Source organism: Cetorhinus maximus, chromosome 20 (assembly GCF_964194155.1).
Source record: "Cetorhinus maximus chromosome 20, sCetMax3.hap1.1, whole genome shotgun sequence".
NCBI lineage: Eukaryota > Metazoa > Chordata > Chondrichthyes > Lamniformes > Cetorhinidae > Cetorhinus > Cetorhinus maximus.
The window spans coordinates 87,996,081-88,009,932 of NC_135898.1; the positions used below are offsets into that span (position 1 = coordinate 87,996,081).

Below are 13,852 nucleotides of genomic sequence, written 5' to 3' on the forward strand. Positions count from 1 at the left end.
ATCAAATTCAGATGTATAACTTTAAGAAAGATGTGAAGGCATTAGAGATTGCAGAAAAGATTCACGAGAATGGCCCCAGGGATGAGGAATTTCAGTTATGTGGATAGACTGGAGAAGTTGGGACAGTTTTCCTTGGAGAAGAGAAAGTTGAGAGGAGATCTGATAGAGATATTCAAAATCACGAGGGGTCTGGACAGAGTAGATAGGGAGAAACTGTTCCCATTGGTGGAAGGATCACGAACAAGAGGGCACAGATTTAAAGTAAAAATCTTGATGAAGAGTCATACGGACTCGAAACATTAACTCTGTCTTCCTTTCCACAGATGCTGTCAGACCTGCTGAGTTTTTCCAGCAATTTTTGTTTTTGTTACAGATTTAAGGTAATTGGCAAAAGAAGCAATGGAGATAAAGGTAAACATGAAGATAATAATCCAATTCCTTCTTGAATGCCTCAATTGAACCTGCCTCCACCACACTCTCAGGCAACGAGTGGTTAAGATCTGGAATGCACTAGGCCAGCTCACAGGAATCAAAATGGTGATTATGCCTTGCACTGAAATTACAAGGCAACAACAGACCAAACTGAGACATCAGCCAAATTACGTTTCACAGTACCATCTTTTCTATAGAACACACCATTCATGGAGGCATGAAAGGCCAATTGGCACAATCCCTTCCATTGAACTGGGCTGGAGAAGATAAAGAATCAGTCAGGGTTGTGGCTCCTGATTGCTATCTAATAATACCCAACTGGAAAATTTTCTTGTGAAGTAAAGTGAGGACAAAATCAGGCTCAGCTCTGGTGCACCACATGGACAGCCTGCTGACAACTCACTGGCTAAGCTGAAGAATGGGCACATGGGTGAGGCTCAAAGATTGGCCAGCCCCTGTGGACCTAACCTCAGAATGAATCAAAATTCTCAGCAGAGAAGTAGGGAAACTGGAGCATGGTGTGTTATTCAAAAAAATCATGACAACAAAACTAAGTATTAAAATAACGCTGCAATGATCTTGTAAACTGCTTTCAAAATGTGTTTTTTTTTTAAAGCATTCCTCCATCAAAAATGGGAACTTCACATTCTAATGAATGTTAATTCTACCATCTGATGCTTTGTGCTGAGAAATAACATCTGTATTTGTTTTGTGGTTCACTGATGATTCATTACAGATTAATGGAATGCTAAGTTAAGTATATATAATATCAAAGTAGCAAATATTATAATTAACTATCTCTACCACTATAATCAAATTAGCACAATAAGAGATGGTTTAGAAAATTTTATAAAAGCAGCACAATTTATCCTATGTATTATTGCCAAAGCAGTTTTACCTATTTTTTTTTAAATGTGAAAGAACAATCTAACATCCATCTGTCTTCACTTTTGTTGATTTTAAAATAAAGAATCTTGATGAGAATCCTCTGTAAATGTGTGAGGGAGTTGAATGAATATAGACAAAGTGACACAACAGCTATGGCAACTATAAATTAATTATAGTGTCTGCTGATGGTTTCTTAGCATGCTAATGTGACAGTGCTGCTTTCAAAAGCAGTTATATATTATAAATGAGATGTTATCTCTGCCTGAGAGAGCAAGGCATTAATGGTAATCAGGTAAACGCTCACTCCAGATTGCATTTTCCATAATTTCTTCCATTTTGTTCTGACTACAACTCAATGTCCAGCAACTCATTTTCTACACTGCCGTTCATATAGTGCGATACAGTACCATTCAACAACTGCAGCAACACTTGTTTTGGCGTTGTTGTCGATCACCAAATCAGTCCTGCACTTTTAACACATGCTGCCAGAACACACTATAGAACTACTCCCACAGGAAACGGCTCTCCGTTCCTCCTCCCAGCCAACTTTCACAATGATATTACCATTGAACAGCCATGCTGCTGCCAGACCTGCTGAGTTTTTCCAGGTAATTCTGTTTTCGTTTTAAAACTTTTTCTAGACAGTAATGGTGAAACAGAGGTTCTAGTAGTCCACAATTCTCCACATTGTTAGCGCTGAACCACAGGTACATAGACAGTGAAACCAGGTACTTCCTCATAGGAAGAAATGCGGCAGTCAGACTTTTCACACTTCTAACTGTAGGAAGCTCCTATGGGCACCAGGATCTCAATGACACCAAAAGGGTGGTTATGTGAACATTTCATATTACAAAACATAATTTCAACCATAAGAAAAAACCATGCAGCCAAACACCAGCCGTTAAAATTTACGTTTTGTCTGCAGTACTGAAGGATACAGATATCAAATCTTTAGCGGCTCTCTAGAAGAAAGATCAAGTTAGTCCCATTTCACCTGCTCTTTCCTCCTATTCCTGCAATAATTTCTCCTTCGATTATTTATCCAATTCCCTTTTAAATGTTACGACAGAATCAGTTTCCACCATCCCATCACATATTCCAAATTGTAACCACTCTTCGTACAAAAATGCTTTTTCATGTAACACCTGGCTTTTTTGCCAATTGCCTTCAATCTGTGCTCTCTGGTTATTGACCCTTCAGCCATTGGAACCAGTTCTCTTTATGATAGGAACTAATTAAGGCAATCCCCTTCTATTTCTCAACGACATTATCCCCCTCAACGACATCATCTGAAAGCGCCATGTTAATTTTCACATGTACGTTGATGACACCCAGCTCTACCTCACCACCACCCCTCTCAAATTCTTCACAGATGCTAAATTATCAGACTGCTTAACTGACATCCAGTACTGGATGAGTAGCAATTTCCTCCAATTAAATATTGGCGATAATAAAGCCGTTGTTTTCTGTCCCTGGTCCGAACTCTGTTCCTAACTACTGACTCCTCTCCCTGGCAGCAGTCTGAAATTAAGCCAGTCTCTTTGTAACCTTGGTGTCACATATGACCCCAAGGTGAGTTTCCGACTTTATATTTGTGGCATCACTAAGCCTGTGTATTTCCGCCACTGTAACATCGTCGGCTTCACCTGTCTCAGCTCATCTGCTCCTGTAAACCATCATTCATGCCTCATTACCTCTAGTCTTGACTATTGCAATGCACTCCTTGCTGGTCTCCCACATTCTATCCTCCAGAAACTTGAAGTCATACAAAACTCAGCTGCCTGTGTCTTAATTTGCACCAAGTCCTGTTCCCTTTCATCCCTGTGCTCACTGACCTACACTGGTGCCCAGTCAAGCAATGTTTTATCCTCAATAATTTTAAAAACCTTGACTCGATTACACCTCATGGGAATACAAGCAAAAGATGAACTCACTCTTCACCACATTGAACTCCATCTGTCAAAGACTCAGTGAATGGGCAAAACTATGTCCCTTTGTACCTTCCTCCCCACAACCATCCAACTTACTGTGCCTCTCAGAGGTAAATATGGAAACGTTCCCTCCACTGATCTTAAATCTGATGATTTTTCCATATAGATTCAGCTTAATGAATAAACGATGAAAGAATAACCAAAGGAAGCTGTAGCCGCTTTTAAAATATGACTGAATATTGGGAGTGGGGTTCAAACTTGCATGTTCATACATCCATTAGATACAAAGTTCAATGTTCAAACCACTTAGAAAAGGAAATGATAAATGCAAGACTCTCTTGTAGAAACTTAAAAGATTACACACTCTGGAAACATTGGCAAAATACTTATGACAGCTAGGAATGTGCTAAAAGGCTCTGAGAAAATTGGACAAATTTGACTGCATCTTAAGCAAGAAGCTGTGAAGCACCCATTGATAGCTACTCGATTGCTTTAAACTTGTGACACAATCATTTGTTAATTATATATTAAAAAATGATATAGGCATACACATCTCTGTTTACTGTTAGGCGGTATGATTGTCTAGTAATATGTGAGTGTAATAAACAAACATTTGATATATATATTCAATCAAATGTTTATTTATTTAAAAATGAACTTCCATCCCTGTCAAAAGACAAACTGAGGTAAATTTTCAATGAATCATTGCAAGTAAAACATAAAATACAAAAAATGATAGAACAGAGTAAAATAACATGATCATCAGGTTAGGGTCTTGATATTATCAGGGTTCAAAGTTTAACAGTCACTGAAGTTTCTTCATTCTGCGGATGAGATATGGCATTGGACTATTAATAAATCCCGTTGCTCCTAATCCAGAGAATGCAAGTGCAAATTCCAGCATGGCAGTTTGGGAATCTGAACTCAATTTATTTAAAAAATATGTAGAAACACAACACTGGTATTGACAAAAGTGACCATGAACTTTTCATGTTTGTAAAAACACAGCTGACTCACTGTCATCTTTACCTGGTCAGATCTATATATGACTCCAGTCCCACATCAACATACTTGATTCTTAACTCCCCTCAAGTGAGCAGGTCAACCAGCTGTACTAAACAGGTACAAAAGAATAAACAAACTGCAGTGGTTCAAGACGAAGGCCCTCCAACACCTTGTCAGGGCAACTTGTGATGGGCAATAAATGCTATTCTTGCCACATTCAGAGAATGGATAAAGAAAAATTAAATAACACTTCCATTAAGCTCCTGTCCTCAAGATCCATCCTCGCAGTCAGTATCTTGTTACTATGGTTTTTAGTTTTTGAATATCAAAATCCATTGTGACAATATTCATGGTTTGTGGTACAGTATGACATTCAGCAGGTCACGAGTGAAACAACATTGCAGTCAGAAAGCCCAACATTGTAAGAAGCCTCAATACAATTCTAGTTTACGTAATCTCCCCACATAATGTAACTGTTGGAGCCCTGGTAACATTCCAGTAAATCTGCACCTTCCCCCTTCCAAGGCCAATGTATTCAAAGTTCCTAGAATTGTGCACAGTGCTCCAGATGTGGTCTAACTTCCTCCCCTTTACATACTAGTCCTCTAGATCTAAACATTCCATTAACCTTTTCAATTATTTTTTGTGCCTGATCGCCACATTTTAATGATTTGTGTACATAGACCATTAAATCTCAGCTGGTCACCGTAGGAAATCTAGTTTCATCCAGTCTGCCTGCTGTTTCTTTGGAAGTGATTGCAATGCCTGCACTAAAAGATATTCATTATTCATGTCCTGTCACTGAAAAACAGATGGGAATTTAAAATTGTCAATTATATTTAAGTGCCACATGGAATTTCAAAAACAAGGACCTTTCTATGTTTGTTCCATGTATGCTTGTTCTACCTTCTTGAGAGAGAAAAACATCACATCATGGTAGCATAGCGGCAATATTACTGGACTAGTAGAGCAGAGGCTTGGGCTAATAATCCAGAAACACAAATACAAATCCCATCTGGGGAATTTAAATTCAGTTAATTAAATAAAAATCTGGGATGTTAAATGTCTGAACCAAAAATGTTAGAAGCTATTATTAAAGATGTTATAACAGGGCACTTAGAAAAACTCATGGCAATCAGGCAGAGTCAAAGGGAAATCATGTTTAACCAATTTATTGGAGTTCTTTGAAGGAGTCATGTGTACTGTGGATAAAGGGGAACTGGTGGATGTACTGTACTTAGATTTCCAGAAGGCATTTGATAAAGTGGCACATCAAACATTATTGCAGAAAATAAAAGCTCATGGTGTAGGGGGTAACATATTGGCATGGATAGAAGATTGGCTGGCTAATAGGAAGCAGAGAGTTGGCATAAATAGGTCTTTTTCTGGTTGGCAGGATGTGACGAGGGGTGTGCCACAGGGATCAGTACTGGGGCCTCAACCTTTAACAATTTATATAAACGTCTTGGATGGAGGGACCAAAGGAATGGTTGCTAAATTTGCAGACAACACAAAGATAGGTAGGAAAGTAAATTGTGAAGCGGACGTAAGGAGGCTACAAAGTGACATAGGTAGGTTAAGTGAGTAGGCAGAGATCTGACAAATGGAGAATAATGTGGGCAAGTGTGAAATCATTGATTTTGGCAGGAAGAATAAAAAAGCTTATTATCTAAATGGTGAAAGATTGCAGAGCTCTGAGATTCAGACGGGCCTGGGTGCCCTAGTGCATGAATCACTAAAGGTTAGTATGCAGGTACAGCAGGTAATTAGAAAAGCTAATAGAATGTTATAATTTATTGTGAGGGGAATTGAATACAAAAGGACGGAGGTTATGCTTCAATTGTACAGGGCATTGGTGAGACCACATCTGGAGTATTTTGAACAGCACTGGTCTTATTTAAAGAAAGGTGTAAATGCATTAGCAGTTCAGAGAATGTTTATTAGACTAATACCAGGAATGGGCGGATTGTCCTATGTGGCAAGGCTGGACAGGTTAGGCTTGTATCCACTGGAATTTAGAAGAGTAAGAGGCGACTTAACTGAAACCTTTTAAGATCCTGAAGGGTCTTGACAGGGTGGATGTGGAGTGGAAGTTTCCTCTTGTGGGAGAATCTAGAACTAGGGGTCACTGTTTGAAAATAAGGGGTTGCTCACTTAAGACAGAGATTAGGATAATTTTTTTCTCTCAGAGGGTTGAGGATCTTTGGCACTCCCTTCTTCAAAAGGCAGTGGAAGCAGAGTCTTTGAATATTTTTAAGGCAGAGCTAGATAGATTCTTGATTAACAAGGGAGTGAAAGGTTATCAAGGGTAGGCAGGAATGTGGGATTGAGGTTACATTCAGGTCAGACGTGATTTAATGAATGGCAGAGCAGGCTCGAGGGGCCGAGTGGCCTACTCCTGCTCCTAATTCGTATGTTCATATAAATAAAAAGCTAGTGCCAGAAATTTAACCGTGAAACTACCAGCTTTTGTAAAAATCCACCTGGCTCACGAATATCGTTTAGGGTAGGAACTCTGCCGCCCTTAGAGAGTCAGGCGTACACGTGATTCCAGACCTACAGCAATGCGACTGGCTCTTAACAGACCTCTGAAACAACTGAGTGGCTTGCTAGGCCATTTCAAATGGCTACAAGAAACAACAATAAAGCCAGACAGACCAAGCTGCCAGACGCTTCAAAGGCACACCCAGCCCAGTTGGTCCTGCTAAATGCTCCTCACTAACATTTAGAAACGTGCCAGAATTGGGAGAGCTGTTCCACAGACTGGTCAAGCAACAGCCTGACATAGTTATACTTACAGAATCATACCTCTCAACCACTGTTCCAGGTTCCTTCAACACAATCTCTGGGTATTTCTACCTCACTAGCTGGACAGACCCAACCTGAGGTAGTGGCACAGTGGTATAGAGACAGGCTGGACTGACCCTTGAAGTTCGCAACATTGACTGCAGACTCCATGAAGTCTCATGGCAATGGGTCAATGATGAGTAAGGAAACCTCCTGCTGATGATTCAATACTCCTCCCTATTGAACACTATTTGGAAGCACTGAGGGCAACAAGGGTGCACAATGTATTTTGGGTAGGGTTTTCAATGTCGATCACCAAGAGTGGTTCAGCGGCACCCTACTGATTGAACTGACCAAGTCCTCAAGAGTAAATCTGCCAGGCAATGAGAGAACCAACATGAGAGAAAAACGCAAAATAAAAGCAGAATACTGCAGTTGCTGTAAATCTGAAATAAAAACAGAAAGTGCTGGAAATACAGAGCAGGTCTGGCAGTAACTGTGGAGAGGAAAACAGAGTTAATGTCTCGAGTCCGTATGACTCTCCAACAGAACAGAAAAACCTGCTTGATCTCATCCTCACCAATCTACTGGCTGCACTTGCAGACGCATTTGCCTATGACAGTATTGATAGGAAAGGCCACCATAAAGTCCTTATGGAGACAAAGGCCCATTTCCACATGGACGACACCCTCTAGTGCACTGTGTGGCACTACCACCATACTAAATGGGATAAATCATAAGTAGAACTAGTAGCTCAAAACACGGAACCCACAAGGCACTGAGGGCTATCAGCAGGAGCAGAATTGTATTCCATCACATCATGTGTGCACATTTCCTGGCATATCCCTCACTCTACCATTACCATTAAGCCAGAGGATCACACTGGTTCAATACGGAGTGTCAGAGAGCATGCCAGGTGCAGTAACAGGCATATCTGAAAATCAGGAGAAGACGCACGCGATTGACAGAGCTAAGCAATCCTCCACCAACAGATTAAAGAAAATCTCTGCAGTGCTGCCACATCCAGTTGTAACTGATGGTGGCAATTAAACAACTAACATGAGGATGAGGCCCCATGAATATTCCCATCCTGAATGGTGGCAGGGCCTAGCACTGAGTGCAAAAGACAAGGTGAGACATTTACAACTATCTTCAACCAGAAGTGTTGTACAACTGATCTAACTCGGGCTCCTTCTGAGAACCCCACTAGCACAGAAACTAGCTTTCAGCTAATCACATCATAAAGAAACAGCTGAATGCACTGGATACAGCAAAGGCCATGGGCCCCAACAGCTTGACTGTAGTACTGATGACTCTGCTCCAGAACTAGCCATATCTCTAGGCAAGTTGTTCCAACACAGCTACAACACTGGTATCCACCTGAGAACGTGGAAAATTGCCTAGGTATACCCCGACAACAAAAAAGAGGGCCATACGACCAAGGAGCAGGAGTAGGCCATTCAGCCCCTCGAACCTGCTCTGCCATTTAACAAGATCATGGTTGATCTGATAGTAACCTCAAACCTGCATCCCACCTACCCCCGATAACCTATCACCGCCTTGCTTACCAAGAATCTATCCACCCTGCCTTAAAGATATTCCAAGACTCTGCTTCTACTGCCTATTCAGGAAGAGACCCTCAGAAAAAATTGCGCCTCATCTTAGTTTTAAATGGGTGACCCCTTATTTTTAAACAGTGACCTCTAGTTCTAGATTCTTCGACATGAGGAATCATCCTCTCCACATCCACCCTGCCAAGTGCCCTCAGGATCTTATATGTTTCAATCAAGTCGCCCCTCATTCTTCCAAACACCAGTGGGTACAAGCCTAGCCTGTCCAACCTTTCCTCATAAGACAACCCACCCATTCCAGGTATGTCTGGTAAACCTTCTCTGAATTGCTTCCAACACATTTACATCCTTCCTCAAATAAGGTGACCAATACTGTACATTGCACTCTAGATGTGGTCTCACTAATGCTCTGTATAACTGAAGCATAACCTCCCTATTTATGTAAAACAGAAATAAAAATACCTGGAAAAACTCAGCAGGTCTGACAGCATCTGCAGAGAGGAACACAGTTAACGTTTCAAGTCCGTATGACTCTTCAACAGAACTAAGGAAAAATAAAAAAGAGGTGAAATATAAGCTGGTTTAAGTAGGGGGGGGGGGGGTGGAACAGGTAGAGCTGGATAGAGGGCCAGTGATAGGTGGAGATAGCCAAAAGATGTCATAGACAAAAGGACAAAGAGGTGTTGAAGGTGGTGATATTATCTAAGGAATGTGCTAATAGGTGACATTAAGGGTAGAAAGCAGGGCAAGCAAGGTACAGATAGCCCTAGTGGGGGTGGGGTGCGGTGAAGGGAAGGGATCGAAATAGGCTAAAAGGTAGAAATAAAACAATGGATGGAAATACATTTAAAAATAATGGAAATAGGTGGGAAAAGAAAAATCTATATAAATTATTGGAAAAAAAAGGGGGGATAGGAAAGGGGGTGGGGATGGAGGAGAGAGTTCATGATTTAAAATTGTTGAACTCAATATTCAGTCCGGAAGGCTGTAAAGTGCCTAGTCGGAAGATGAGGTGCTGTTCCTCCAGTTTGCGTTGAGCTTCACTGGAACAATGCAGCAGGCCAAGGACGGACAAGTGGGCATGAGAGCAGGGCGGTGTGTTGAAATGGCAAGCGACAGGGAAGTCTAGGTCACGCTTGCGGACAGACTGAAGGTGTTCCGTAAAGCGGTCACCCAGTCTGCGTTTGGTCTCTCCAATGTAGAGGAAACCGCATTGGGAGCAGCGAATGCAGTAGACTAAATTAAGGGAAGTTTATGTATTCAATTCCCCTTGCAATAAATGATAACATTCTATTAGCTTTCTTAATTATTTGCTGTACCTGCATACTAGCCGTTTGTAATTCATGCACTAAGACACCCAGATCCTTCTGCGTCTCCAATCCAATCTGGCCATATCCACCCATCAATCTACTCTCAATCACCAAAAAGTGATGGAAGGTGTCAGCAACAGTGCTATCAAGCAGCACTTACCCATCGATAACCTGCTCACCAATGCTCAGTTTGGATTCTGCCAGGGCCACTCAGCTCCAGACTTCACTCCAGCCTTTCTTTAAACATGGACAAGACAGCTGAATCCGGGTAAGATGAGAATGAAATCAAGGCAGCATTTGACTGAATGTGGCATCAAGGGGCTCTTGTAAAATCGATGTCGATGGGAATCAAGGGCAAAACTCTAGACTGGCTGGCGTCATAAGGTAATAGTTGTGGTTGTTGGAGGTTAATCATCTTAGCCCCAGACATCCCTACAGGAGTTCTTCAAGGCAGTTTCCCTACTCTCTTCTACTGCCTAACCAGTTTGCTAACCAGGTCAATAACTTGGCTTCAAACTGAAGAGCTTCAATTTTAGCTAACAGTCTTTTATGTGAAACCTTACGAATGCCTTCTAAAAGTTCCTAAAACCTTACAGGTAATAAAATCCAAAAGTAACACAGTGCCTTGCTTGCAAGACTCACAATTTCAGAATATTTTTAATACTTGCAGTACAAGAAGGAAATTTCACATGTTGAATATGTTTAAAGTTTCCCTTGTGAATTGCAAACATTAAAAAATTCTGCCAATCACTGGACTCAAATGTTGACAACCTGGATGGAGATATAGGTCTATAACACTGTAGTCAAACGCCCCAAGCCACTAAGTGTAAAATTAAACAAAATTTCACACCGAATCACAGAAGGGGACATTAGGGAGATGACCAAAAGCTTACTCAGGAGGGAGGGAGGGAATTCTAAAGCTTAGGCAACTTAAAGCACAACCTTCAATCATGGAATGATTGAAATAGAGGATGCACAAGAGACCAAAACTAGAGGAATGCAGGAATCTGAGAGTTACAGGGCTGAAGAAAATCACAAAGACAGGGAGAGATAGGACTATAAAGGGATTTGAAAGTAGGATGAGAATTTTAAAACAGACATTGGTGGGGACCAGAGTCAATATAGGTCTGTGAACACAGTGGTAATGGGTGAAGGAGACTTGTTGCGAGTTAGGATATGGCAGCAGAATTTTGGATGATCTCAAGTTTATGGAGGGTGCACGATGGAGGAGTATCAGAATATTTGAGTCCAGAGGTAACAGAGGCATGGACAAGGGTCTCAACAAGCAAACCGGCTGAGGCACTGGTGGAATTGGAGTGATGTTACAGAGGTGGAAGTAGGGTGTCTTGATGGTGGAGCAAATGTATGATTGAAAGCTCATATTAGGATCAAATACAACACCAAAGTTGTCAACAGTCTGATTTAGCATCAGGCAGTTGCCCATATAGTTTCAAGTATTGAGCACAACACTTTTTGGAACCCCTCTTTACAACATTATCCTATTAAAGTCAAACTTTTATCTGGGCATCAGCTGATTGAGAAACTCAGCTGTCAATCATGTTACTGCAATAACTTTTAAGGAATGTGGGTAAGTTAAACAATGCAATTATTGCAAATAATAATGTAAAACAGGCCACTGATAGCAAACACTGAAACTTGCAATTCCAATGGACTTCTGAAGATGTCAGGAGGCAGATTTTTTCTGAAAATTCACAAAGTCAATTTAGAACCTTACAGCACAGGAGGCAGCTATTGGGCCCATTGTGGCTGTGCTGGCTCTTTGAAAGAGTTATTCAATTAGGACGCTCTATCCCTATAGCCCCAAAATGTTTACTTTCTCCAGTGTATTCCTAATTCTAAAATAATAATACAATGGGCTAAAATAGCATTCATATCTAATAACAGTTTTGGAAGCCTCAATATCAGTGAAGCTCAAATTCTAAACTGCTCTAAATGTACAGACTTGCCTTTTTTAAAGTCTTCCAGCACCGTATCCAGTTTTGCGTCGCTAAACACACAATGCAGAGAATGGTTATAAAACTTTGTCATCGTTTCTAAAGGCATGCCATCATCTGGGTCCACGAAGGCCAAATCTTTCACGTAAAGTATGTCAACAATGTTTGAGCGTTCGTTCTCATACACAGGAATCCTTGTGTAGCCACTCTTCATGATATCTGACATGGTCGCGAAATCCAATACAGCCTCAGAGCTCAGCATGAAGCAATCACCCAGAGGTGTCAGGACATCTTCGACCGTCTTCCTCCTGAGTTCAAGGGCTCCCTCGATAATGTTGAGCTCCTCTTTAACCAGGTCATTGTAAGGATCAGTCACCCTGAGCATCTCGATCAGCTTTTCCCTGGTGTAGAAGTTGCTTATCTGCTGCTGCAAGATGACATCCAGGAGTTTGCTGATGGGGTACGAGGCTGGAAAGGTGATGACCATAAAAAATTTAGTGACCCAGATGGTCTTGGAAGCCAGGGCCAAGCCATGCCTGGAGCAGACGGCATGGGGGAGGATTTCCCCAAAGAAAAATATACAACAGGTGCAGACCAAGATTGTCAGCCATGTGCATTGGAACATCTCACAGAGCCACACCGTCAGGGAGCAGTTCATCAGGACATCTCCCAACATCAGGGTGCAGAGCAAGTAATTCCCATGTTTTCGCACGGATTCGATCTGCTCGGAGTATCTCTTCTCCTCCTCGCTGCCGCAGTTTTTGATGACCTGGAGCTCCACCGGGTCCAGAGCCATCAGGCTGATGTTCAGGATGCTGAAGAGGGTGGACATGCTGACGAACAGCAAGGTGATCAGGATCCGGAGCCGGAGGGTGGTGGTCGGCTCCTTCGCCACCACGCCCAGGTGGAAGTCCTCGGTCCTGAAGTAGACCCAGTCGTGCGCCCCCAGGCCCCCGACCCGGGCGCACAGCGAGTAGTACTTGACCATCTCGCCCTTCCTCAGGTACAGGGCCTCCAGCTCCACCAGGACCGAGCGGTCGCTCAAGCTCGAGCCCAGGATGGTGAGGTCCGAGCTGCCCTGCTGGCAGAGCCGCTGGACCAGCTGCTGCTGCTGCTGGCCGCCGCCGCCGGCCGCCCGGTCCAGCAGGCCGCTCACCTCCACGAAGGAGAGGCCAGGGCCTCGGCCTCCTCCTGCTCCCCCGTCGCCCAGCAACCCGCTCCGCCGCAGGCCGGTGCCGTACAGCCGCAGCTTGAAGCGGGTCCCCTCCGCCACCTTCAGCATCCCGCCCTCCAGGTAGACGGCGTCTGCCTCCGTGCTGTCCGGCCGCATGCTCAGCAACACGGCGCGTTGCGGCGGCGAAACTGTCTGAGCCGCCGCCGTCCACAGCCACAGGTAAAGGAGCAACGGCGGCCAGCCGCATGGCGCCGCCATCTTACTGGAGGGTGCGCGCGCAGCGAGGGGGCGGGGGGGCTAGCGGGGAGTGGGCGGGACTGGGCGGGGCTTTGCAGCGAGTAGGCGGGGCTGAGCGGGAAATGGGCGGGGTCGATCTGGGTGTGGGCGGGGTTTTACGGGAAGTAGGCGGGGGAGTGGGCGGGACTGAGCGGGGAGTGCATGTGGCCAGGTGGGTGGTTGGGCGGGGCTTGGCGTAGTGGGCGGGGCTAACTGGTGAGTGGTCGGGGCCAGGCGGAGCGAGTGGGCGGGGCGATGGGACACACCACTTGACTGACCCAGCCCAGTGCAATCTCGGCACTCGCAGCGAAGGGTAAATTCAGTGTGTGTGGCAAAATAACTGCACGTAAAATCACCTCTTATATAATAGCTTTGCAATGATCAATAAAACACTAGAATGCAAGTGGAAACACTGGGACCAGAGTTTATTCTGCATTTGCAATGAACCCAATCAGAAACTGCGAATTCTGCAAACTCAACTGCTGTTTCCCCAAAGCCTGACTTAATTGGATAAGCTATATAA

The 13,852-nt window shown here is 43.4% G+C and overlaps 1 protein-coding gene across 3 annotated transcripts in view; it reads right to left on the minus strand.

Annotated features, from left to right (window-relative positions):
* LOC144694556 (metal transporter CNNM4-like) overlaps positions 1-13,330 on the minus strand; it is a 98,639-nt gene extending 85,309 nt beyond the window's left edge. For all 3 annotated transcript variants that reach the window (XR_013579773.1, XM_078565123.1, XM_078565122.1), the window contains exon 1: positions 11,892-13,330. Coding sequence is in view for 2 of the 3 variants with exons in the window: in XM_078565123.1 (XP_078421249.1) it covers positions 11,892-13,311 (1,420 nt within the window). In the remaining variant the exon portion in view is untranslated. The remainder of the gene's footprint in view (positions 1-11,891) is intronic.
* Between the last annotated feature and the right edge of the window lie 522 nt (positions 13,331-13,852).